The following is a 26,777-nucleotide window of genomic DNA, read 5'->3' as shown; positions in this document are numbered from 1 at the left end:
AAGTGCGCATGCGCTGAAATTTCGCTACTGCTCTGTGGCCTGATGCGCGCACATTGTTTACCTGCGCGTGAGTCCAACGAATAATCAGTCCCATTCTAACGATACCACTTTTAGCTTAAGGGTTGCTTCTTCAGTCGCGTGAGATATTTCGATGTTTGACCATTAAAAGTATATATACATATATATTAAAGGCCACTGTGATAACACGAAGTAGAATGCCTCTCTCTCTCTCTCTCTCTCTCTCTCTCTCTCTCTCTCTCTCTCTCTCTCTCTCTCTCTCTCTCTCTCTCTCAATTTCTCCCCAAAACGACAAGCACTTTGTTAGACTGTTTCATTCTATCGGCTAATTCTTGTCAATAATCGCTCAATTTGGGCTTAACGGAAATTACATTTTAGCGCGGGTACAGTAGCTCGAAAAAGAGGTTGTATGATACTCCATTATATATACGATATGGACATACATGCTTAAAGTATATAGGTGTATGACGCGGGCGGCTAACTGTTGCGCGTGAAAGGAGCTGCCGTCGTTTTGTGTGGGTGAGCAGTTGCGCGCACCCGATATCGCTCTATATATACCACACTATCTATACACGTTGGCTACGGGGAATGTGATAACTCGCCGCGCCAAAAGTAGGTCTGCTAACTGCTTTTGACGGACGCATGCGTGGTGGGCACGCGGCGTTATTTTTGAAATTTCGCGGGTTTATTCGCACAACCTGTAATGGACAGTTCGCGCGATGAATCGTCTAACGTCTTCTGTTCTGAATGTGGAAAATTATTTGTATCGATACGAATTCGAAAGGAAGAAAATTTACTATGTACTTGTATATTGCGATACTTTTATGAGATATAACGAATTTAAGTTATTAGTAATGTGTAGCTCTCATCTTGTTCATCTTTTTAATCATTTATTTTAATGCACGAATATAAATCAACATTTTTACTGGCGAGATTGAAAATGAGAAAATTCAGTATGCGTTAAATATTTCCACGATTTGATATAACCGACGATATTATTTGTTGATAAATAAAGCAGTAGTTACGTTGATACTCGTTCATGATTTAAAACTGTTATCAATGAAGTTTTAAGTTTTTATCATCCCAAGTTCTAAGTTGAAAATTCATTAAAAAGCTTCAAAAATAACATAAAAGATGTAATATAAAAATTACAAGTTCTCCGTGTTATAAGAGGATCATAAGAAAATAAAAGGATAATCGTATAACAATCAAAACTGAAAATACTGGTCGATAAAATATTAAAAAAAATGAATTTATTCGCTGATGTATTTAAAGAAACTACACACAGTTTTATACTTTGAATTAGGTTTTTATTAATAAAAATATTTTCAAACGCTACTTTACAACATACTGTCGCATTGCGCTGGATACATTGCACAAAAATACTTTATATAATCGATCTGGATCCTTATTAAAAATATCTGTTATCAAAATATTCCAAAAATAATAGTACCAGCGACAAGTTGATCTTGGCGGCAAATCATAGAACATTCAATAAACTATTACATGTATCGGAATTTGTAAATCATAAAAATAAAATCAGCCATCTGCGTGCACGTCTATCAACGTTACGCGAAAGCTTTTATAGATTGTCGTTTAATTGTTTTTTAACCATTTTCTTCATAATATTACAACTAGTAGCTCACTATTTGGGAAAAACATCTGTGTTATTGGCCTTGTGGTATTTAAACAGAAATCAAAACAATGAACCGACCGACATTCGATACTCGTTTAAAACGTCAAGATGACCATATCGGATAACTCAGCAGCATGCAGTGAGCGGTAAAATATAATGATTTCTATTTACCCAAGGCGCGCTTATAAATGTCTCGCGTGTCCTTGGAGTTAAAAGTTTGAGTCACGAATTGATAAAAAAAAGTATTATTATCAAAGGCAATTAGTACAAGAGTTTATCTTTCGGCACGCGAATATATGTATATATGAATGAAGCGAACGATCAATCTGCTGTATCTACCGAAAGCCCACCATATCATAACGACCGCGTCGGGCAGCTCGAGCGGCTCTCCTATCCAGAAATAGTCAAGCCACACCCACGCATTGTAGACGCAGCGCGCGCGACGAGTTATCAGACCGCTGCTAGGACGTGTGGGAAAAAGTGACTAATCGCGGCCGGCCGCGCGTATAATGCCCAACTCGCGCGTGGGAGGATTAGATATTGCGACGCGCGTAACTCTTTCGATGATTTCATTCTATCCTCGCCGATTCCTCGATAACGTATACTCGGACGCACACTCGTGCGAGGAGCTGTCGTGTGGGGAATAATGAACGTACGCGCTCTCTCATTCGATAAGCCATCGCGAGAGAGACAGAGATATTACCAACGCGATGACTAATGGAGAATACCAACGACTATAAAGATAGTTTTGCGACTTTTTCTTTTCTATTTGCTCCTTTGCCTTCTCTGATTCTCATATAATCGTATCAAAGACGAGCGATTATTGATTACTAATTCCTTTAGGTTTGCCGTTGTAACTGGCGCGCAGATACATATGCGTCATCCGTAGAATACATTTCCGACCGGTCGTGTTATCATGATTTTCTTGCGAGGAATAATCTATAGTTGTCACTTGACAAAGCCATTGGAATAGGATAATTTCATGACTTTCAATCACAAATTCATTCTTCGTTCTGCTTTGGAATTATCAACAAACGAACATGAAATATAATCCATCGTGCGATTTGTAAACAACATTTCTCTTCATTTCTATTAATTAGTGTAACGTGCTAATTTAACAGGGAATGACTATCAACTCAAAATTATATAAAACCTTAAGCGCAGTAATATAACGGGGCATAGCTATCGGGGTTAAACTTTTTTTGCCGTTTAAGTAGATTCGTTCTATTGTTTATGTTCGAACTTCATCACTATATCAATTTTTTAGACGGCTGAATGTTTATTAGGATTCTACGGTATCGTACATAAACGTATAATCTTTCTTCTCTTTTTTTTTGCGCAACTAACGTAACTTGAACAACAACAAAATTAGAACGCGCGAACGTATAAAAGCCCACGGGCTCTCACCGACGGCTTAATGATTTCTCGACAGACGCAGTATACGAATGCGATTCTTTACGACCCTGTTTATGCAAAACATTTTTATCATTAAAAAAATAATAAAGTTTTCTTGGATATCTGCTAACTTAAATGTATTTTATTACTGCCAAACTTATTTTCTTTCATTCTCTCCCGGGATTTCGCCGAGCATAACATTTACTTTGGCATTTCCGAAAGTACTTGAAAGCTGTAAGATATAGTACTTGTAACAGTCTCGAGATAAAATGTTAATAAATCAACAATAACAACAACATGGAACCAGTTAAATTTTTCGGCTCCGATATATAGAAAGGAAATGCCGATATCACGAGTTTAGTTCCATGGCTGTCGCCTCTTTATTACTATATCTCATCGAGTACTGTTTATCTCGCTCATCCTCGAGATTCGCCAGCTTCGCATAGAAACGCTTGAATTTCTTTCTTAATGTCCGCACCTGTGGACAAACAAAAAAAACATGAATTTTAGTATCGCCTCGATTGGCTAAAAAAATACGGTCCACTAATCGAAGAAAAGGTCTGATTTATTTCAATTCTACGAAAAAAACTGATCTTGATCAAGGTTATTCAATCAGTTTAAAAGAATAATCGATTTATTTCACTGGACGCAAAAACAAGTGGCACTACGTAATCATTTACGTCCATAAGTAAAACTCAATGTTGAAAACAAAATCTTTCCAGTTTAAAAATATTATTATATATGAAATTTTATGTAATGTATAATAAGCTATTAAGTCTGAATTATGGCTGAATAATTTTACGTACTGATTGTTATCACTTTCACGAAATAATAATGAACATCAATGCAAAATTTGAAAAATTCGTCTGATAGGTAGTCAAAAATACCTGGTCTCTTTAAAATCATGAAGATGTAGCACTGTTCATCCCAAATTGTTAATTCAATTTTACTATCATCAATGCTTAACTCTCAACAATAAATGACGCATTGAACAAATAACGAACCTTAAGTTTTTCCTTGGCCAAATTACTACTTGTTCCAAGCAATAAATGCGCCTCCCTTACGATCTTCAATCTCAGTAATAATATCCTTCTACGACTATCCAACAGTCGTTTAGTGCTTTCCTTGTCGGCTCTAAATCTTCTTAATTTACGAAAATCTCGCAGAAGAGCCTCGAGAATATCGAGGCAGAACCAGCGAGTACGCGACAAGCAGCTTTCCGCCGAACCACCAGCTCCTATCGCGCATATATTAATTAATGCTTCCAAGTGGGATTCTTCATTGCAATTTGCTAAGATGAAGCTAAGTAGGTTGCCCACGGTGATTTGAAGGTTGGTCGGAAAAAGTGTGCTGTCTTCTTTCCTGTGACAACGGAGAAGAAAAAACATTTAAAACTTTGCGTGATTCGAGAAAACTTCATGTGTATCGCTTTTTCGAAAACGCTTACCTCTTGGCTGGGAAAAACAGAATAGACGGATAACGATTCATGGTGTACTCCCAAGGCAAATCATTGTTGTCGCCGTCGATGCGCACAAATTCCAAATGGTCCATTTTAGAAAGATAGTGGGCCACCGTCAAGTAAACGTAAGCTACGGCACTGCAAAATGCACAGTACGGCGAATGATACATTACAACGACATCCTGTGAACAGCAGTTAAATGTCAATGATTTTTGCCAGCAATAAAACGAATAAATGTATAGTTGTACCTTATGAGGATTGAGAACGGTCTTCAAAAAATTGTCGCTCGAAAGTTCAGGCACGCAAATCCTCGAGTCATCGTCAGCCTTACACTTGCTCTCGAAGGATCGTACAAATCGTCGCGGACTGCTAGAGCGCATCGCCCTTCTGAGATAGCCGCTCGTAAAGTTGTTAATGAAACGCACCAAAGCATTCCTGCCATAAATCTCTTCCATCACGTATTGACTCTCGTCCTGTAAGGTCATCGGATAAATACATGTCAAGAGATTCACGCCGAAACGTCGTGTCATGATCATTATTAAGAGAGGTGGTCCCTTACCGCTGGATCGATGATCACAGCAACTGTTTTATCGCGATTCCTAGTGATATCGATGCCAAGGCCCTCGGCAAAGTGAAAATACTGCAGACTGTCGATAGTGACGAGCGCGAGAGTCTTATTAACTTGACAGATAAGCTCGGTGAGCTCGAGCTCGACGGACTCGCTGTCGCGAGGGTAAATAGGCCGCTGGTAACTGTAACCCGCGAGGAAACACCGGCATTCCTCACGATCATACGATTTTTTTACGTTGACACTCGATTGTGGATCCATCTCGTCGTTTTGTTTACCGGGCATATCGCAACTGAAATTTCGATCGAAATCGCAATGGAAATTTAAATAATATCTCGCTACAATGTGAATAGATGACTGACCTTTCAGCAGAGCAACTGTCCTGTTGTATGTCAGCGTCGCTATTCCTCCGCTTATCCACAAAGGCCAAATGTTCGAGACTCAGGGGCATACTAAAAACATCTCTTCCATGGCAAGCAGTCATACCCGGAGCAGCGCACACTTGCGCAAACTGCTCGTCGACGCTACCCCGATTGTCGTTGTTATCGTTGTCGCGAACTCGCGTGCACGACACGCACTTGTTCGTCGGTGTGCCCGAGCAACATTTTGCTGCGGCATTCGACCAGCGTTGCTGTCGCGGTTGATTCAGACCAGCTAATGTAAACTCTAATGAGGTGCGTGTCTATTAGTCCCGATCGCAATCATCAAAAACTATGCTCGTAGGGTCAACTAACCGTGGAGGGGATGTGAATGGCGAGATTTTTCCTCCTCGAGAATACTGGCACACCATTCGCGCTTCTCGAAAGCTTTCAACGCAGCCTCCGCTCGACTTTGACTCAACAGTGACACTAAATTCTGAATCTGTGGATTCCCGGAACAGTCGTAGTATTGTAATGCCACTTCTTTCAACTAAAATTTGCACACATCGTATATTTACGCGTGTATTTCGATTTCGAGACTATTATATAGTTTATTGTTATTAATATTTTTTATATTTTATTATTTTATTAATTTAATTGATGCATTAAGATCAAGTTTTACCAGATTGTAATTTTCATTCTCAAAATGCAATGGGTTACGGGGAGTGAAGAGGAACAGCACAGGTCCATCCCAGAGATAAGATGCTAGAGTCGACGATTTACTACCTGGAGGTTGCAACCAAGTGACAACTCGATGAACGACACTGCTGATCCAGCCTGCTATATTTTCAGCATTCCACGCTCTATCGTTCGGATAGAACTATACATTTTTATTTTTTAATTAGTAAAAGTGCTATTCAGGTTTTTTAAATCAAAATTACCATAGTTTCATTCCACATAAGTAAACTACCGGAAGGAAAGTCAACGATGCCGTGATCCTTCGCAGTATTGGGATTTGTTATTGCGACAAATGCCACCTCGCCATTCGGTTCTTTCTCGAAGGTCCTAAGGGCGGCTCGATAGAATTCATTGTAGCCCGGACTAATTCGTAATCCCGTAAATTGAAAGTATCCAATCATCACTGCCTGAAAATTCGAAATCTGTTACTTATACAAAAAATTCATTTGCGCTCATGTAAATTGTCGAAAAATAATTCCACTTACATCGTACGACTTTAAAATATTCAGCAATTCATAATCGTGAATAACCCTTTTAATGGGATTCATAAAATCATGGAGAAAGCGTATCATGTAAGGTGCACTTTTGATACCTTTATATTGAACTCCAGACTCTTTCGAGGGATAAACCATTAATACTGGATAATTCTGAATCTTGCCATATCGAGCTCTGCACTCTGAGCCTGGGTGCCAGCAATTTATTGCAGCAAAAAATACCTAACAAACCACCAAAATTCAAAATAAATACAAATTAAATATTTTTAACTAATCTTTCACCTGATTATGGTAATATCGAGCAACACTTTCAAACTCTTCTGTCAATGCTTGACTCTCTGCATCCCATGGAGCATAGTACATGACAAAACTAAAATCAGACTCTGTCACTCTGTCAACTAGAGCACTTAAATGTCCCTTATAAAAGTCTAAAACTAGAGAACTTTCATTAAACATTGGTCTTGCCACAGGTGGCTTTGAGATTCTTGGTGGCCTAAATCGTATTATAACATTACATTGCTAACATTATTGACAATCAATAAAATATAATAGTATCGATGACTTACGCATTATGCAGTACTGCAAAAGCACTCACTACTCCAAGAAAGAAACATATTATATCCCTGGTGTAAGCAAACATCTTACTCATTAACTTCTCCTTCAGATTAGGTCTACCTTTGCCGTTCCCTTTAGTCTCTGTATTTTCATTTGATCTCTTTTGTATCTGGGTAGGTTTGCTTTGTTGTTCTGATTCTTCTGCATCTCTTGGTGTATCTACTGGCTTATCCTGGTCACAGCTCTCCTCGCTGGACATTATCTGCCAACAGAGACTCCAAGCGCACTTAATGTATACTCTTTTATGCTCATCGAAAGTCCATCAATGCTTGGCAATGTGATTTTACTTTGTGAGCATTTAAACACAATTACACAATTGTTTCCAAACTAAAAATGTCACCTATGCTTGTTGTATTGCAACATTTGCAGCCTGCAAAAATAATAAAATTTAAATAATAGCAGAAACATTTTTGACCTTGCAAATGTACTAGTAACTATTTTACTATCAGGGAAATTATACCCAAAATATAGCGCAAAATATGTAAGTATATCTATAGATGATATTGATTTGTCTCATTCATTATTCAAACATCAAACACATATATCCAACATTTTCACAATTTATGAACCATAATTTATCAAATGATTGAAGAATTAATGATACTTTATAACAATTCATATAATCACGGCTGTACTGCTTTTAACGAATAACAATAATTACCATACGCTCAAGTATTACCATTGACTATTGCCAAACACATTTACACACGTGTCATCTGAATAACAACGATCTTATTCATTTTTTAATACTCACTCCTAAATTATTCCTAAATTATGTAGAGGTTGATTATGTCTTCTCTTTTTCGTGAAAAGCGGTTACTAATCTTGAGAGTGTATCTATAATTTAATTTAATTTGTTAAAAGTCAGCAAAGCAGCCGATCAACCGGGTATATATAGAGACAAAAAGCGGCCATATGAACAGCTGATTGGTGCTACATACATATACATGCATAGAGTTGCGAAGGTGAAGTCATGGAGGTAATGTTGGGCAATTGATGGAACACTACGCTCTTAACTGACCAGGCGATTATTCATTTCTTTCTTATATTTTTCATTGTCATTTCCTTTTTCTTCATCTACTTAAATTATTAATATCATATTTTTTCATTCATAATTATAAATATAAAATCGCAAACCCATACCTGTCGGACAATTCTAACCTATTCCAAGCGGCCACAAGCCACCTGAATCCTGACAAAAATGAATTTAACAGCATTTTGATGTTTTTACGAATACACAAAAGACAGTGTAATAATATCGACGAAAGTCTATCAAACAAGGTCAAGAAGCACTACACGCGCAAACCTTCCAACTACCATCAGGAACTACGCACGGAAAATCAAAGGGAATCCCCACTGAAAATAAATATATAAATGTATAGAATATATATACGAAATTTAGATAATATATATACAAAATTTCTACAAACCTTGTGCAATACTCATACAAAATTCGTACAAATTTTTACATGTTTTTTACAAAAAACTGAGAGCAAAACTTGTACAAATTTAGTACAAATCTTATACAAGTGTAGTGTATAAATTTTATATTTTATATAAAAATTTGCATGAAATTTTCAGAAATTTTCTACTCAATAATCGATTTTTCCTAAAAATTAAATAAATAAATACACGCATATTATGAATAAAATAACAGGCAGATTCTATGAACGATGAACTGTATACGAAAAATGAAAGAAATAAAAGAAAATACTAATCTAATATCAAAACTTACACCTTACCAATTTGCTACCAACGACTAGTTATATGGTACGAGAAATCCGGGGAATTGCATTTACAAAGTACAAGACTTGATGTGGATACGATAATCAAAACTGGAAATATCCATAAATAATCAGACTTTTGTTTTCAAAGACATATTGAAAATCACTAATAATGATATAGACTTAATTCGTCGCCTATGAGCGTGTTGATTTGTTAGATGCTATCAGCTGCGAGATATTATTCTAAATAACAGTAAAGTAAAAATAAAATTAACTGGAATTAATAGATGTCATGATTATGATAAAAAAATTTTCATTGATAACTTAAATGAATATCTTGGTTTGAGCAGGGGATTACAAATTACTTCATCATTGAGAATATAAGCATTGACTTGCTTAAACAGGATTTTGAGTCGATAGATTTGCGATTAGATATTTTTGAGTATGTTACATAATGGTAACATAATCAAATTTTAATAATACAAGCATGAAAGCTCGTGTGAACGATTTGCTAGGTAGCAATACTTACATATTGCTACCTAGATACATGTATAATCCTCGTACACCCCGCGGTTACAAGCTGAAAATTTATTCAATTAGTTTAATAAAATTGTCAACGAAATAGAAAACAAATGTTCATAGCTTTCAAGCATATTTCTATAGAAACTTTGATTTCTTCTGCTAAATATTTATTTTGTTCTTTTATTGCCTTCATTCTTTCAACTCGAGTTTGTTTTTTGTAATTATAGTAAATATTTAATCCAGAAGAACAATTTTTTAATTTAGTAAAACAAGACTTATAATATAGTAAGAAAACCCAACAAAAATAAACAAAATAGAACATAAAGAAAACATTGTAACTAGTGTAAAAGTACCTCTATTTGCGCACGCATCTTTGAAGAAGCCTCGCCAGTCGCCGCGAACAGACAGGCAGTCCATCAACATGGCGTCGACTGAGCAGGTTGGACCAAATAAAACATGGGAATTATCGTTGTACGAGATGCATCGTACACCCCAGGAGGCGATAACTGACAACACAGAAATCGCCGTAAGCCCCAGAAGTTTACACAGCGAGCTCATGTGTCCTATTTGCTTGGACATGCTCAAGAAAACGATGACCACGAAGGAGTGCCTTCACCGCTTCTGTTCCGATTGTATCATTACTGCACTTAGAAGTGGTAATAAGGTTGGTCGACACGTTTGCTAGTTTATTTTTGTTGATGTTTTTGATTGTCGATTAAAGGAAGCAGAGCTTTTGCTAGGGAGGATGCTGTAAACTGTTGGTGAATTTTGAGGTTAGCTTGGTGAATGATTGCGATAGTCACGTTTGTTTATACTACTCTACTTAATTCTTTATAGTTAGCTAATCCAAATTATTTTTAACATCAGTCATAGATAATTATTGCCAAATAAAATGTAAAATTTTTTAAATAAATAACACGAAAAATTTTGTTTAAAATTAGTTATTAATTATAATTATTATTAGTTATTATTTAAAAATTTGAAACTTCCGGTTGATTTCTATTTAATTCTAAATGAAATTTACAGGAATGTCCAACGTGCAGAAAGAAATTAGTGTCAAAACGTTCCTTAAGACCAGATCCAAATTTTGACTTGCTGATCTCTAAAATTTATCCTAGTAGAGATGAATATGAGGCTCACCAGGAACGTGTTTTGGCAAAATTGAACAATTCCCATTCTCAAGCAGCTCTTGTCAATTCAATCACAGAAGGGATCAAGCTTCAAAGTCAAAATAGGCCGCAGCGTTCAAGAAAGAATGCCAATGAACCTGAAAATCCTAATAATTCAGTATCGTACAATAATACACCAAATGTCAGTGCCCCAACTACTCCAAATCCAGTAGTTTCTGCAGCAAATCAAAGTGACTCCTCCCAAAGTGCAATTGGACAGTCCAGTAATGGTGCGACAAACGGTGTACCACAGCCTTCAATTAGTCCAGCAGCTTCTGGTAAGCAATAAATTTACATGATAAGCATTACTTTACGATTTTAATTAAATGCTTACTTTAACAGCTGCAACATCAAGAAACTCGACAACTCCATCACCAGTACCATCAAATCCAAAACCATCTAAGAGACATAAAAGTTTACAAAACTCTGAAAATGATTCGTCTAGTGCAGAGGCTGAAACAGGTGGCAATGATTCTATGGTTGATACAGAGGGAGAAGGTTCTAGCGAACCTTTAATGTTAAACGAGATAGAATTAGTTTTCAAACCTCATCCTACAGAAATGGCTGGAGATAATTCTCTAATTAAGGCTCTTAAAGAAAATAGTATTAGATATATTAAGACAACAGCAAACTGTACAGGTAATGCTTATTTGTTTCAATAACTTAGACAATAACCTAATAATATAATTATTAAAATAGAATAGATTAAAAATTAATTACATACTTTACATTGTAGTGGACCATTTGAGTAAATATTTGGCAATGAGACTGACGCTGGACTTGGACACAGAATTACTATCCGAGTCTGACAGGCTACTAAACTTTTGCATTTATATTGCTCCAACGCCTGGTCAACTCGTTGTTTTAAGCGGCTCACAGACGCTTCGTCAAGTGAATGACAAATTTTGGAGAGTGAATCGGCCCTTAGAGATGTACTATTCGTGGAAAAAGACTTAGGGAAAAGCTTGAGTATTTCAAGCTAATGATTAAAAACATTTTGCAAAAATTACGACTGTCAAAGTCCTGGCACAACAAAAGAGGGCCTTAAAAAGTAAAAAATAACACTTGATTGATTTTGTAATAGTCGTACTGTAATTAAGTTTATGTGACAAACTTATTTTGATTCAATTATTATCTTTGTTGGTTCCTGATTTGTTTACTTAGTTTTGAAAGTATTAAAATGATATTTAAGAATAATTTGCAACATAAAAATTATGTTTGTGTATTTATTTTTTTTTTTTGTTTATGAGTATTAGTGAATTAAAACTATTAAAGCTATACATTTTCGTATTTATTATTTAGATATATTTATTTATTTATTTATTTATTTATTAAGTTCAGCCTTACATGACCTAGAAATGGACTTGGTTTATAAATTATTTACATTTTTCTTAAATCTAAAGTATTAGAACTATCTCACATTTATATTTATATCACATATTTATCTCATATTTTTTTTATTTTGTCCTAATTACTTATACTTTTTACATTTTTCCATTTAATTTACAATAAATTTATAGTTCTTATCTTTATTTTATATTTTTTGTATGAATGCAGCGTCGTTATTGCAATTCTTACATTATCCATAATTTCTACAACTTAAAATTACAATTTAGCCTTTTTAACAAAATTCATCTAATTCATTTCTGGTTACGATTTCTCATTTTCGTTTTACTTACCATTCATTTAAATAATATTTTTACTTATTTACATTTGTGCATCATTGCCTTTTCACCTTTACATTATTCTTTGTCTAAATCTACACTCCTTGCATTGTAAATATTTCTTACTTTACGTGCTTTACATAATTTTACCGATTTTATAAGTAGTGTTTCGACGTGTTCGGCTTTTGTTTTCCCTTTAATTTCTAATTTATTTATTTGTTTCAAATTTTTTTTCTTTGATCCTTAACTTTTCTCTTTCTCTTTTTCTTATCCATTTACTTATTTCGTCGTTGATTTTTCCTTCCCATATTTTTTCTAATTGTTTACAATTTGTTATTATACTTCGCAAGTCTGCTTTCTATTACCTAGTTTCTTCGCACACACGTTTGAATGTTCTTAATCCTTTCCCGCATAAGTTGCATAACCTATTCTCCTCAGTATCCTAATACTTATTTACCTTTTCTAGATTTCTGCACCTATATCTAGCTATTTCTTTGTAATTTTTGCAACCTTTTGATAAATATACTCTAGCCTGCCTACTGTTACAATTTCTTCGTATCTTTCGTCATATTGTGATTTTTCGATTTTTTCTCCTATCGTTATCCTTGCAAAAATATAAATGACTTAAATAGATTGACTTTTAAAAGATACGGTTTTTTTCCTTGTGATAATTGTTTTTGTCACATTGTATTTATGTTTTCCTATTAGTAGATGTTAAGTTTATTTAATTGTACAATTTCTTTTAGCGTAATTGTAAATTAATTTTAAGTTCTCTTTTGTTCTTTACAAAATATACCAAGTTTTGTAGCATTATTTCTAAGATAGTTTATGCATCAACATCTTTAATGTTTTAATAATCATATTTTATTTTTATTCATGAATCATTATCTCGAGTGAAAAATTTTTCATATTTATACTTTTTCAGTAGCAGAGTAATCATTGAAATTTATTTTTATTATTAAATAAAATTAAACTAATTTTGATGTACTACTCTAACTTTTACTGTTATTTCATCATACCTTATCTATCTTAAATATTTTGTTATTTTCCATGAAGTCATTACACGCAAGATCATTAAACAATATTCACTTCAGCGATCACCCGAAATTATTTCATCCGATACATTAGGTGAGTGTATATTTAATAAGATGAAAATATATACTTAGTTACTAATGTCCGATTGTTTTTTTTCTTCAAAATGTACTTATGAATTAACAAAACAAGACGGTATCTAAATGGATCGAAGTCCATACTTTTGATCTTTACGTTGCGTGGTTATTACGTTAATTATTGTCCTCTACTTTTATCACAATCTACATTTCAGTTATTGACTAACAATTATCCGAATTTCACCTGGCAAAACGATGTAATTTCAAAATATCCTCGGCGAAAAGATAAATCCATTTGCATATTTTCGTAAGCACGTAACGGAAAAGTATATCGGCGCGGCCGTCGGAAGTGAACGAAAAAAAGAGAAAAGCCGATCGAGAGCGAGATTAAGGAAATGCAAAACGGCGAGGTGGGAAGGGGGAGGGGGCACTAAATTGGCCGCGGCAACGAAAATAACACGCACCCGAGGCTTTATTCGCGTCCGCGTGCTCGTGCGCGTCGGGGAGAAGCTAATTGAAATATCCTTAAAGGCGGCGTGGAGAATCGAATATGCAAGTTGAATTTAATGGTGCTTTTCTGCGAGTGACTGCGATGCGGCCGACCGAGCCAAGATTGAAGTTGTTTGCCGCTTTGTTATCGAAACGCAAACGGGGGGTATCCGACTGTAGTTATGCAAATTATTGCCACACTTACATTTTCCTTTATCTTAACTTCCATTATATGTTTCTTTTTTCATTATTGCTATTGCGACGCTGTTCGAGATTTCATCTGGGTTTTTCATAAGTTCAATCGCGAGTTTAATTTAGATTATAAACGTATTCCAATGAAAAAAAATTATTATTTACTTGCCGTTGCAGCTATATTGACAGTTGCCAATTTTTACGGTTAGCAAATATTTCATGCCGCTGAATACTCTATCAACTTACAAAAAACATTATGCGGCTTATAGTTTTGTTAAAACGCTAACAATTAATGTTTACGTCGATAATGTAGACAAAAATAATTGCGATGTTCGAGAGATTTACTTGCCAGATATAAAAAAATTATAAAACTGACGACAGTACTGTACGTGGACATTGCCAGAGCTGCTAATGACGTTAGCATTTTATTTTTGTAAACTGTTGCAACAAACAAACAAAAAGAAATTCTAGTCCAATGTTAGCGCTCGTACGGGTGAAAACACAGTTTGAACTTGATTAACGTCTGTTGATCTATTAATTTATACGAGTGTTTGTTCCGAGAATAACAATTTGTTAAGCAAACATTTTTGTTTTTACGTCAATAGAAATAATCGTATTCTGGTTAACTTACATTTTTCACAGTACGCATTTAACATTGCTTAGTCAAATTATATTCCCTTGTACATGAATTAATTACGAAATTCCGGGCAGCGTTATACAATAATCTCAGGCGTTATATTACCCTCAATCCAGTTTACATTTTCTCCTTCCCGAGCATCTCACAGTGACAAGCACTTGGAATTACAGCAAGAAAAAAAGAACAACTCTACGACAGCCTCTCATTATTATATTCGCGCGTGGAAAGCCAGTCGTCTCTCGTGGCAAGGCAGTCGGTTAATAGCCCATAAATGGAATCGAGCAAGGCATTCGGAATCGCGACCGCGAAAGGGGGCGAGACTTAGATCTCCGTGCGGCCTCTCTACGCGTGACAGTCGGCGCGCGAGGAAAAGAAGCGCGAGCGACGGGGTTCGTTGCACCTTCGCGCGCCGAGATCGACTTTGTCCCGCTTGTCGAGCGAGCGACGATTGTCGAAAAAAAAGAAAATCGGTGCCAGAGTCCCGCACGACGGATCTTTGACGAGGACCGTCGCACGACTCGCTTCGTGAATCGCGAGCGCCGCGGGTGTGCCCTCTTACACCCCCCCCCCCCCCCATGCAGCCTTGAGCGTGGCGCGCCCAAGCAGCGATGAGAAGCTTATCTTTCTGTCTCCCCCGCTTTATTTTTGAAATTGCGCCTGGCTACGCTAATGAAAGCCGTGCTGCGCGCGGGGGGCGCGACGACAAAGCTCTTCCGAAAATTCGCCGTGCCGGCTGCGATATCGCGTTACGCTAAGGAGCCGAGAGACGAGGGTGGTTTTCGATATTGATTTACCGGCTGGCGCTCCGCACCCGCGTCAGACCGTTTTCCTTTGACATTAAAGCAGACGGGGGATGATGCCCATTCAGGCACGAGTCTGTAATGAGGTACGACTGATATTTTTGGCTGGCTTCTGTCGAGGGTGTTGATCGAGACAACAGTTTCACGTAAGTTTTTCAACGTATCTTCAGTGACCAACGATCAACGTATTTCATTCTCGAAAAGGAATTCTCACGAATAAACAAAACAAAGACGAGCAAATGCACGTAAATTACTTAAAAAAGTATTTCTTATTTTTTTTGCACGTGTTTTAAATATTATCCTGTACCCCTTTCTGTTCTTTATTTTTTAACTGAAAGTCCCAGAAAAAAAAATGAAAAAATAAATGATCACAGATATATGGTAGTGAGTCAAACGCGCATACGAAATAGAGGAACAGCGCCTTTTCAAATTAGCAGAAACCCGTAGAAAATAGGTACAACCGGATTACGGAAAAATTAAGTGTGGAGGTCCCGTTATCAAAGAAGTCTATACCAGCCCGGATGACAGAATAGAACAACTTTCAGCCGCCGAAGCTCGACTGACCTGTAAACATGCGTACGATCCTAATTAAAATCACGATTGTATCAGAGTTTTCCAAGAAATCACGCTTACCCGCAATAAGCTATGATAAAAGGGCCAAAGTACTTACTCAAGGAATTTCGAAGTCAAGTAAATTCAAAAAATTAATGTGTACTACGATAATTAATTAGCTTAACTGGAGAAAAGTTCTAAAGTTAATTCAAAGTTAAATAAAAAGTTAAGTTTTTCTAATTATTCCACCTTCTTTTCTCTTTAGAAATTTCACGTGGTTGTGGAACATTCATTAAGCAAGAGTATGGTGAATTTTCTTGAACCGATTAAAGTGACTTTTTGGTACGAAGGTTTTCATCGAGAACAGCGAACATGCAATTATTACTAGCGCCAAAGAAAAAAACCATAGAAAACGAGATGAAGCCAGAAACGCGCGCACGAGTTCGGCGTAATGAAACATCGTCGCGGACTAACGGAGCGGAAGCGGAAGAATTTGCGAACGAACGAGGTCTCTTCGGTGCTCACAGCTACCGATCGAACGCTCAGATTGTTGCCGTTGTTTGTTTCTCATTCGAGCCGGCAAGGGAGTTGCTTCGCGACGCCAATTCGGACGGCGCCCGCTGCGGTTTCTCGTCGATCGTCTCGCGCGATCAAGTCTCACGCGGAGAACAGAGGCGAACGCCCCGCGCGCACTCGAGGATATTCCACGCCACGAGACAGCTGCTCGCGCGCTCGTATCGGGACAACGTACGCGGCACACCGAATCCAACGAATCCAGCGAGCGCAAACGCGCTTTCTCTTGTTTTGATACTCTCCTTCGCTTGGTTTGGCTTCATTACGTTTACGACTCTATTCGTGTTTCTCCCGGGACAGGGCACTCGAAGGCAATCAAATTTTATGGACAGATCCGTCCGTTGCGTCGAGAAACTGCAAAACTGCAGAACTCGACGGTGTTGTGCCTCGCGTTCAATTAAGCAACTCCGCGACGAGGAAAAATATGCGAACGATTCGGTAAGACCGAGTGCCATAAAGAGTCGCTTCTGCACTCTGCAACTTGACCGATGTGGCTTTTGCACAGTTTGAGAAAAGTAACGGCAGCGGCAATCGACCTCGTAACAGAGTCGGACTCGGTAAAATATTCAAGGACCGAAATGACAATGGGGCCATAGGCAGCGACCGACCGATGACAGCGCTGTCCAATTACTCACTGGATTCGGGAAGGCGTTGACGGCTTACGTCAAATTAAGCGAGGACAATAAGGAGAGGACAATCGGCGAACGCATGCTCGAGTGGATTCGCCGCCAACGGTCCGTCCGGCAACCTTCCAGGAAGTGGGTTTTTAGATTGGTCCTTTCGCTATGTCGTTGGGAATTTTTTCGTCCTGGAAGCCGCGGCGATCGACTAGCCAAGTGACAAGAGGAAAATGTGCGAAAGTGCACGTTTACCGGCAGCTCCTCGTGCTAACTGTCCTCTCGAGCGGAGCCATCGTCGCCGACAAGTGGATGGACTCGTTCGTGCGGTCCGTGAAGAACGAGCTGAGCCCCTATCAGGTGACGATGTTCCGCAGCGACGCGAACGAGCGCGTTGGCAAAGCGCAAAGCCTGTTCGTGAGCCGCGTGGTCAGGGAGCTGCCCGCCGCGAGCGTGGCCTGGTCGGACGCGCGGAGCCGCCGATCGCTGGCGCTCAGGGTGCACGAGAACCCGAGAGCGGCCCGCGTTCTGTACGTGATTCTGCAAGACCGGCCGCGACTGGGGCGCCTGCGGGATGCTCTGCGGGTCGCGGCGCGGCTCGCCCCGGTGCCTTCGCGGCCGAAGAGCTTGCTCGTCCTGTTCGGCGACTCGTCCGACGAGTTCCGAGCGCGGGCGTTCGAGCACGCCTGGTCTCGGCGCTTCCTCGAGTTCTCCATTCTGCAGTGTGCTCGCGACGGCGACGCCGCCAAGCACGTCCACTACAACCCCTTCAAGCGGTGGGAAATCGCCGCGAGCGACTTCGACGCCGAGACCAAGCTGTTTCCCGACAAGCTGCGCGACCTCCACGGACACCCGCTCAAACTGCCGTACTGCGAGTGTCGTCCGTATTTCGTGATCGACGTCGACCCGGCTACGGGGAGACTGAAGGACCTGACCGGCCCCGAATACAAATTCATCAAACTGATCGCCCAAAGGATGAACGCCACGTTGCTGAACGAGCGCGTCGAGCTGACGAACAAGTCCAAGTTTTACGAATGTTTGCAGGACGAGAGTCTCGCGATGATGCCGATATCCGCCATGGTGGTGACATCCCTAGGCGGCTGCGAGTTCCCGCTCAGTCAGTGGTATTCGACCTCGGGCATCGCCTTCGTCGTGCCTATAACCTACGCGTACCTCAAGTTCAGCCACGCTGGCAGCCTAGTCGTCAGCTTCTTCGTCGTCGTCGCGATAATCGTCTGTTTCGAGCTTCTCGTCCGGGCCTTCAAGTTGGGCTCCCTCGAATGGACGGCCTTCGACGTGGTCCGACTGTTCCTTGGTGTCGCCTCCGATCTGCGCACCGCCAAACCGCCTCAGAAGCTCGTCTTCCTCACGGTCGTGTCGCTGAACGCGATGTACACGGCGGACCTGCTGTCCAGCCTGGTGAACGTCCGACTCGTCAGGGATAGGCTGCCGCTGGACACCATCGAGCAAATCGACGACTCCGGCCTGTCGGTTTACGCCCACGACTACACCTACGGCTACGCCGAGAGCCACCTGAAGAAGCTGAGAAACCGCGTGAGGTTCACGCGTAGCATGTCCGACTGCTACGACCAGAATCAGAATGGCAATCCGGCGATTTGCATCGTTCTCAAGAGAGTCGCTCAGCACGACATCTCGCGCTATCGCGAGCCGAGGATGAAGATCGCCAATGTGGACTTTCATTCCGAGCCCGTGGCCTTCGCCTTCGAAAGGGCGTCGCCCTACGTCGACAAGTTCGACGACATGTGGTCGCGACTAACCGAGTCCGGCATCATCGTCGAGGCCAAGATTTGGGGCAGCCAGCAAGACGCGAGCAGGCCCTCGCGCGCCGAGGACGCGATGGGCGAGTTCCACATCGCGAGCAGTTTGGTCGTCGTGCTGCTCGTCGGGTACGCGTCCGCGAGCCTCGCGTTCCTCGCTGAAATGGTCGTCTGGTGTCTGCGGAAACCGGGCACCGTGGACCAAGGCCTCGATCCTACGAGCCATACTCGTCGACTGGTACGGTTTCCTCGCAGACAGGATCGCGCGATGAGTCATCAACCGAGATCCAAACGGAAGCAGTAGAGTCCCATGGGCTCTGGAGTGCGCTTACCTCTCGCTTCGTGACCGGCAGCAGTCGCGTTATTTTTTTGCTTTCCTCGGGGGCAAGGACACCCCTCTTTTTGAAACACGGAACCATTTGCTCCTTGATTTATGACAAGGTCCACTGGATCCCTACCGAGCCGCAGTACTTCGAAACAATTACGATGGGTTTAATGGCAACCCTTGTCGCTCGTTCTAATTGCGTAGATAAATTCCGAATGTTTATCGTTTTGTCAATGACAATCGATTCGTTAAGCCGCGTCGGATATCGAATGGATGCTTTCAAAATTCTTTATTCCACGTGTCACGTTTCAGATTTGTCCTCTCGCCACTCGTACAAGTGGATTATTTTCATCTTAAAATATCAAAAATAAATGTTTGCCCCACAATATTATTCACTGTCTTGTCTACTTATTCTCAGTACCTGAAAAATGTCATTTACTATTTTGTCGATGTAGTTTGGATTCCATCGCAAAAGAAACCACCAAGTGCCTTTTTTTTTTATTTTCGTCGAAAACCACGCAAAGATTCCCTTTCCGTTGAACGCGCAGCAATTAATTTTTTGTCCTTTATTTTTTTCCACGGCACGACAAAAATGGAAAGGCACAAAAAGAAATATTGATTTTAGCCGTTCTTTCTGCGCCCGTCGCAAATGTTGAAGTTGTCCAGCACACTTTATTCCCGCTATTGATTTTTCCGCGAAGTACAGAACCGGAAATACTCGCCTTCTTTTCCCATCCACTCCCGTCTACTAATTTTTCATTAGGAATCGTTAATCCAGCCGAAACTGGACAGTTGACTCGTCGTCGAGGATCAGCAATCACCGCGACGCTTCGATCTCGTTTTAAAACGTTATAGGCGAGAGCGCGTACAAGAGAGAGAGAGAGAGAGAGAGAGAGAGCGACGTACTCTATACACTCGCACGCACGGGAGAATACAACGTTCCCCTCTCTGCTCGTCGAGAGAAGGCTTAAAGGGCTTACAGCGCGAGCCTCGCGAGGAGTAGCTGGCCCGAGTCAGTCTTTCACGCGCGCTCCACTCGCGCGGACGTGCACGCTTGGTATATCTCCTGGCCGAGAGGCGTGAGCAAGCGGTGATGGCTCGTGGTGCGCTCAGGTGAGTCGCGCGCATACCTCTTATAGAAGCGACGCGCGGCACATTCGCGATCGTTCTCGTCCCATATGCATATATATCGAATCGCCTTGATCGATCGCTCGGAGCGTAGTTCATTAAGCCTCCTCGTCGAGCCAGCCCGCCCCCCTACCCGCCGTCGCGCGCACAAAGGACAGCCGCGTAACCACTTCATAGGCAATCCGTCTCGCGGGAGGGGGGGTGGGGGGGGGGGGGGGTGGAGGAGTGCAATTGTCCCGCGAAGGTCTCTCTGCACGCGCCCGCCCGAGGTGCTTTCGTTTCTTTTTTCGCCGTTTGCCGTCGCGTAGACCCGGGTATTGATTATTTCGCCGGCGAGTGGCGGCCACCAAAGGACAACTTGGACTTCCTTGCGTCCTCGCGGAGATGCCGAGAGATACCGATGCGCGCTAACGAACGCGAGAGAAACGGAGAGGAAACGAAGAGGCCTCACCACCACGGGGGGATCATCCCGAAAAACTAGAGCGCGCGCGCGCGCGGCGAGCGAGGAGTACCGTTCGTCGAACGGTAAGGCCGCGCGTGTGCGTCGCGAAATCTCGGACGCACATTGTCACACGCGAGTCTCGCCTATATAAATCGAACCGCGAAGGCGGCCCGCGTGCGTTCGAGCGCGGCGCCGTATTTACACACGGGAAATTCCCGCGAGCGGACAGAACAGCCTATTATCTCTCTCTCTCTCTCTCTCTCGGGCGCGCGCGCGCGGACCCTTGCACCGTTATGCAACGAAAAGGAGATTACGGGTGAAGCGGCACGTGAGAATTATACGCGCCGCCCGAAAGGGTCAGTGTGTCTCGTTAGGTGTAGCCAGTCGCTTTATGCCTCGATCTATGCCGTTGCGCCGATTCCATGAAGTTCACTTTTATCGAGGCGCTAATGTGCTTCGTGTCGACTACTTCGAGCACGACCAAACTGCAGGCTATCGGTCATCGTCAAACGAAATTCAAAACTCTGGAGCTCGTCCTGGCGTCATTCCCATGTTATTCGATCGAGTACATTTTTTATACTTTGTTTATGAAGTAAATCATATTTTAAAAAAATCAAACTTCTCAATTTTAGCGTTAGTTTCATTATTTCAGCGGTGCTTCATTTCCATTGAGGAAAGGAAAAAAATAACCATTTAAAGAGTATTTTCCGGTCGCGTCAACGAAAGGAGAAAGAGAAGCGCGCAGACTCTCGAAACAAGCGCAGTAAGCTCCGAGGCGAACCAAAGAAAAAACAATGGCGAACTTCTCTGTTCCAGGCTTTGCGAGCTAAAAGCCGAAGCTCGTACAAAGTCTATTTGGCCGAGGGAGAGTGAATCCTTGAAGCGCGTTAAATTCTACTTTATCGGGGCTTCAGAGCAAATCGTGGGAAGACGAAGTCAGGGAAGCGCTCGAGCCGACACTGATTTTTATTCGACGCGCTTGTACTCCAAACGAAAAAAAAACTCATTTTCCGAGCTTTCATTTGTTTAGAAAAATCGTTCCCCGGTGATTTGGTGGTAATTTTGCTTCGATGTATGTAATTTTGGAAAAGTAAATTCCACTGTCCGCTCCAGTGCAAATATTGATGTGCGTTCGACCAAGTCATAGCCAAAGGGGGTTTCTAGATCGGAAACGACTTAACGAGTATCCGTATGCGCGATTCTTCGCGACAGGTGTATTATTTGGGGTGCTGACACGTTAAGACGCGTCGTTATGCTTTTTCCTGGTTAAAAGTGAAAACTACGGGCGTGTTCGCGATTTTACACGACGCAGCTAATTATTTCAACGAACTTATCGCCTGGGGGCAGTAAGTCATAGCGAACGTCAAAGTATCGAAATGGGTCGCCAATTCCTTAACGAGTGCTGCTCCTCGAGTCCGCGCAGAAGCGAACGCGAGAGGCCAAAAATACTTCCCCGAAAAAATTCCGTGCAACTCTTTTTGTTTGGGAGATAGAGAGTCCCTTCGCGCCCTCGTCGTCGTGATCTCGACCGAAAGCCTCGATTTCCGCGAAGCGACGTCGTTTTTTTAATGCGATTATACGTATCATAAAGTTGCATTCCTGCCGAAAAGAGTTTCGCGAAAAGTCCCGGCGGCTTCCCTCGGAAGGAATTCGCGTTGATCGCGGCCTCTTTTTCTTGCTCATTGTTCCGTGGCTGCGAGTAACCAGAGAATACGTTATACATGACGACCTCTACGCAATTAATTGCTTGCCTTTTTTTCTCCTCTCTTATTGCACTTGGCTATTGGGATTTCGACTGGCAATTTTCTCGCAAAAGTTTCTCACGGCCGTCTCTGCCGTGGAACTTGATCCTAATTATACGACGTGTTTGCAGCTTCGAGCTTAATTTAGCGATTCTTCGTCGAAAGAAAAAGTCGGCGTTATGAATTGTGTAAATAGCTTGCGTCGAGTGATCACGTTAATTGCCAGCCCGAGTTAATTGCTCGAAAATACACGAGTCGCTAAGCGAATGTTATTCGCGGACGCGTATTTTCAAAGCGCGTTGTCGCAAAATTAAGGAGCAAAAATTTCACGCTGTGATTTGTTTTTTTTTTTTTTTTTTTTTTTTTATTATTTTTTGATGCCGCTCGAAAAAGACTTACAACTTCGGGCTGATCTCTCGGTAGGAACCGTACAAGGCGAAGCAGCAGCACCTCTGCTCGCGCCGAATGAAAAGTCGTTGCGCAATTTGGAGGCGCCGAGCGTCGTAAAACGCATGCGCCCTCCGAATTCTTTTTCGGTCGTTCGCCTTCCTCTCGCCCCCGTCGTCGTCTCGCGCACGCATTGTTTGCTTGTACGCGCTCGTGTCTAGGATTCAGTTACCGATTCCTCCCTGTGTTTGGTCACGACGACACACGCGGGAAACCGGTTAGCGATAACTAGCCGCACGACGACGCGCAGCGCCCATGGGAAGTTTCCGGCTGAGGCAGCGCGCGTCGTACGAACGCGGAAAAGGAGAGGACGAGGGTATAGGTGGCCGCGGGACGTATTTTGCGGCCGACCGCAGAACAGTAGCCAGCGCTAACGTGGCGTGCTATTGCAGTAGCCGCGCGCGGGGGTAATTTAACGAGCTCGACGACGACGCCGCGCAACGACGCGCTCGTCCTTTGAGGAAATGCCAGTCGGCGGTCATCGCGATTGCGTAACGCGCGGCGATTCGTCGTGCGCTTTTTGCTGCTGGGTTGCGGCGTCCTGACGAAACCGAGGCGAGCGCGCGCTGCCTTCTTTTCGCGAACGGCCGACGCCTCGACTCGAGGAATCCTCGCGAAATCGATAGGCACGCATTCCGTCCGAATCGGCGAGCGCCGAACGTGGAATGCGAGGCGCGAGCGACAGACTCTCCGTCGGCGCTCGGCTGGGAATCGCATAATTCGAAGCGCCGCGCGGCGATTACGATTTTACGACGACAGCTGGACAATTTGCCGGCAGACGATGCTCCCAGCGCAACGATCGGACGTATCTTGCCGCGTTGACAGCGAATTGCGCTGGTCGATCTAGTCCAGCGAACCGACGAATCGTCCGCCGCGACTCGGCCGCGTGCAGAAGCCTTTAACGAGGCCTCGCGGCCTTATACACCTATATATTTTTCTTGTCCTCCGAAAGAAGCGAGCCGCGCGTTCGCGACAACTCTAAAGCCCTTAATGGTCGAGCAGCTAGGAAAACGCGCTTTTTCAGCCCCGGCCGGCTCGCCTCGTGGACGCAGCGGGCACGCGCGAGAAAAACAAAGTCGAGGATCGCCGCGAATGGAGCGAATATAAGTCGGACATCGGATGTGAAGCCGCTGGTACGTCTCTCGTGGGCCGGACGCGCGCGCGGCCATATTTAGCGATCGCTAGAGCTGAAAGTAGACGAGCCGTCCGCGGCAGAGAGAGAGAGAGAGAGAGAGAGAGAAAAAGGCCGCGCGCACTCGATCGATCGGGCCGATTCAGACGCGAGCGGCCCGGAGCGGGCTCGGCTCCGCGCGGGAAATCCTCGTCGCGCTTGAGGAATCGCTTCATCCGACGAGCCGGCCGCTCTCGCGATCCGCCGGCTGACCCTTGCCTTCGCGCTCTTTTTCTTTTCCTCTCTGTTGCTTTTCTTGCCGCGCGCACCGCGGATTTGAAAGTCGGATCGCCGGCGTCGCTTTGCAATTGCGATTTGCTCGCGCGGGGCTCATCAATAGTCGATCGGCGACGCCGTAGATGCAGCAGCGCTCATTGTTTTTGCGCGCACCGAGAGGAACGGCGCTGGCGAGCCCCGAAACATCGCCGCATCCCGGCAATGGCCGTTCGATCTCGCGCGGCTCGCACTTTTTCAGCCTGCATTCCGTCGCCTCCTCCACCCGCAGTGCTCGCGGCCGTTGTGGCTTTCGACAATTAGCCACGGCTCGTTGTGCTCGCGTTGAAGATTGGCTCGCGCGTGGCGACGCGCGCAGCGGAAAAAACGCGTCGACCTACATATCAACCGATCCGCCGTCTTTGCGATTGCGCGAGGCCGACGAGTCGGAAAATTCAAAGAAGATTACCTCTCGAGATCCACGCTCGCGCCAAACCGATACGCGCAACCTGCGCTCGCGGCAATAAAAGAGCCGCTGTTAAAACCACGCGTACATGGTCATTCTTCTCCTTCGTCTCGAATTGACTGTTGGTTAAAATGCGAGAGTTTCACTTAGCGTTATACAGCGACTGCGCCGTAAAAGATACATCCGTGCATCTCTCTTGCTCGTGCAGTTTGCCGGTATACACACATAGAGAGAGCGAGAGGGAGGGAGAGAGGTGAACAAACTCAGCGCCGCGCGAAGGAACTCTGTTCGAGAGGATTCTTCTTCGACCGAGTCCGCTTGTCTCGTGTAAGCCCGTATCATAACGACGTATAATAATCGGCTCCTATCTTGTTTTTTTCTGTTCTTCCGATAACGGATACGCGTGCGCCGATAAAACGGTATACGCATCGAGGTTACGCCGCCCCGCGCGTGCCGTGGATTCTCCATTTCTCTCTCCCTTTTCGGCGCTCGAGCGAGCGCGATTGATCCTCGGCGATAACAGTGACGGATCGGTCGATTTTCAGACTGAGCCTGCTGGCGACGGTGCTGACGAGCGCGGCCCTGGCGCTGAAGCCGTCCGACGATTTCGAGACGGTGCGCACGAGCAACGCAGCCATATTGAACCGACTGGGCTTGGTGCCGCTGCCGAATCCCGACGCCTCGGGGCACCATCGAAAGCGCCTGGCACCCGGCGAGAGCAATTTCGCCGCGCGCGTCCATCAGCCGTCCTTCGGCAGGCGCCACAGCGCCAGCGGTCGCGACAGCCACGTCTACGTGGTGAAGCTACCGGCGAGTCCGCCGTACTACAGCTTCTCGAAGCCACACAAGGACAAGGAAAACGTGACCGTGGCGAATCCCGACCCGGGCTTCAAGAACAACGGCAAGCCGGCCAAGATCTACCACTGGAATCTGCCTCTGGTGAAGAAAATCAACGAGAAGAGGAAGCAGATGGCGCTGCTGAAGATCGAGCAGGCCAGGAAGAAATTGGAGGCCGACAGGGAGAGGCAGAAGGTCGCGGAGAAGATGAGCTTCTTGAAGAAGCTGGCCCAGGAGCAGCTGGTCGGCGAGAGCCAGCGGAAGCCGACGAGGAACAACGACAAGTGGCTGAGCGACCCGGAGAAGCTTGAAGCGAGGTATCGCCGCGCTCCCGACGCCCCTAACTGCTGTTTCGCAAGAGCGGACCGTCCAATCTGACCCGCGCGATTCTCTTTCAGGACCAAGTACAGCGACACTGCCACGCAGATGAAAATTCTGTCGCTGAAGAACGTCTCGTCGCCCAACAAGGTCTACCGGCTCGACGACGGCGAGCGTCGAAATCATCACTGGCACCAGAACAACCTGCCGGAAGGCGGGCGCTTGGAGGCGGCGGCGGCGGCGGCGGCGGCGGCGAGCCACCGGGCGAAGAAGCACAAGAAGAAGTCGGCCGGCGTGTCGTACTATTACGCACCTGTCGGCAAGTCTGCCTCGACGAGTATAAGCAAGCACTTTTCCGGGAACGGCAAGCCTAAAGCCTTCTACGTGATGGAGAAGAGTAGGAAGCCTGCTTACTATCATCCGTTGATGCCTTAAGCGGACGACTCTTGCTTTTTTTCCTTTTTGTACTCTTGAACGAGGTGACGCCGCTCGTGGATAATTCCACCTCCCCATCCTCCTCCTCCTCCTCCTCCTCTTTTTTTGGTTATTCATCGCAATTTTGCACGAGTGGCCTCGTCCT

The 26,777-nt window shown here is 43.4% G+C and overlaps 3 protein-coding genes across 3 annotated transcripts; 2 read left to right on the top strand and 1 right to left on the bottom strand.

Annotated features, from left to right (window-relative positions):
- Positions 1 to 1,330: 1,330 nt before the first annotated feature.
- LOC131667090 (thioredoxin domain-containing protein 11) lies at positions 1,331 to 8,619 on the bottom strand. The gene is made up of 15 exons (XM_058940290.1): positions 8,426 to 8,619; positions 8,224 to 8,359; positions 8,037 to 8,119; positions 7,234 to 7,652; positions 6,950 to 7,160; positions 6,659 to 6,889; positions 6,377 to 6,580; positions 6,118 to 6,315; positions 5,811 to 5,985; positions 5,439 to 5,742; positions 5,068 to 5,368; positions 4,757 to 4,981; positions 4,497 to 4,690; positions 4,054 to 4,411; positions 1,331 to 3,527 (listed from the first exon to the last, which is right to left on the bottom strand). Exons 4-15 carry the CDS (start codon positions 7,479 to 7,481, stop codon positions 3,399 to 3,401), a joined length of 2,778 nt encoding a protein of 925 aa, XP_058796273.1. The 5' UTR covers positions 7,482 to 7,652; positions 8,037 to 8,119; positions 8,224 to 8,359; positions 8,426 to 8,619; the 3' UTR covers positions 1,331 to 3,398.
- Positions 8,620 to 9,935: 1,316 nt separating this feature from the next.
- LOC131667143 (E3 ubiquitin-protein ligase RING1) lies at positions 9,936 to 11,965 on the top strand. The gene is made up of 4 exons (XM_058940379.1): positions 9,936 to 10,192; positions 10,555 to 10,975; positions 11,040 to 11,336; positions 11,434 to 11,965. The coding sequence occupies exons 1-4, from the start codon at positions 9,950 to 9,952 to the stop codon at positions 11,652 to 11,654; spliced, it is 1,182 nt and encodes a 393-aa protein (XP_058796362.1). The 5' UTR covers positions 9,936 to 9,949; the 3' UTR covers positions 11,655 to 11,965.
- An 8,515-nt stretch (positions 11,966 to 20,480) lies between these two features.
- LOC131667164 (uncharacterized) lies at positions 20,481 to 26,754 on the top strand. The gene is made up of 3 exons (XM_058940415.1): positions 20,481 to 20,546; positions 25,588 to 26,196; positions 26,278 to 26,754. Exons 1-3 carry the CDS (start codon positions 20,527 to 20,529, stop codon positions 26,630 to 26,632), a joined length of 984 nt encoding a protein of 327 aa, XP_058796398.1. The 5' UTR covers positions 20,481 to 20,526; the 3' UTR covers positions 26,633 to 26,754.
- The last annotated feature ends 23 nt before the right edge of the window (positions 26,755 to 26,777 follow it).

The sequence above is a fragment of the Phymastichus coffea genome, unplaced genomic scaffold (genome assembly GCF_024137745.1).
Source record: "Phymastichus coffea isolate CEN01 unplaced genomic scaffold, Cenicafe_Pcof_1.1 PCOF00063, whole genome shotgun sequence".
In the NCBI taxonomy this organism is placed as follows: domain Eukaryota; kingdom Metazoa; phylum Arthropoda; class Insecta; order Hymenoptera; family Eulophidae; genus Phymastichus; species Phymastichus coffea.
The sequence above is the reverse complement of the archived record's forward strand: the minus strand, read 5'-3'. Positions and strand labels throughout refer to the sequence as shown.

Coding starts and splice junctions, on each gene's coding strand:
- LOC131667164 (XM_058940415.1), top strand. CDS start 20,527: ATGGCTCGTGGTGCGCTCAG. Junction 20,547..25,587: donor ATGGCTCGTGGTGCGCTCAG/GTGAGTCGCGCG, acceptor GTCGATTTTCAG/ACTGAGCCTGCTGGCGACGG. Junction 26,197..26,277: donor CCGGAGAAGCTTGAAGCGAG/GTATCGCCGCGC, acceptor ATTCTCTTTCAG/GACCAAGTACAGCGACACTG.
- LOC131667090 (XM_058940290.1), bottom strand. CDS start 7,481: ATGTCCAGCGAGGAGAGCTGTGACCAGGATAAGCCAGTAGATACACCA. Junction 6,581..6,658: donor ATATTTTAAAGTCGTACGAT/GTAAGTGGAATT, acceptor TCGAATTTTCAG/GCAGTGATGATTGGATACTT. Junction 5,986..6,117: donor AGAATGAAAATTACAATCTG/GTAAAACTTGAT, acceptor TGCAAATTTTAG/TTGAAAGAAGTGGCATTACA.
- LOC131667143 (XM_058940379.1), top strand. CDS start 9,950: ATGGCGTCGACTGAGCAGGTTGGACCAAATAAAACATGGGAATTATCG. Junction 10,193..10,554: donor CACTTAGAAGTGGTAATAAG/GTTGGTCGACAC, acceptor TGAAATTTACAG/GAATGTCCAACGTGCAGAAA. Junction 10,976..11,039: donor AATTAGTCCAGCAGCTTCTG/GTAAGCAATAAA, acceptor TTACTTTAACAG/CTGCAACATCAAGAAACTCG.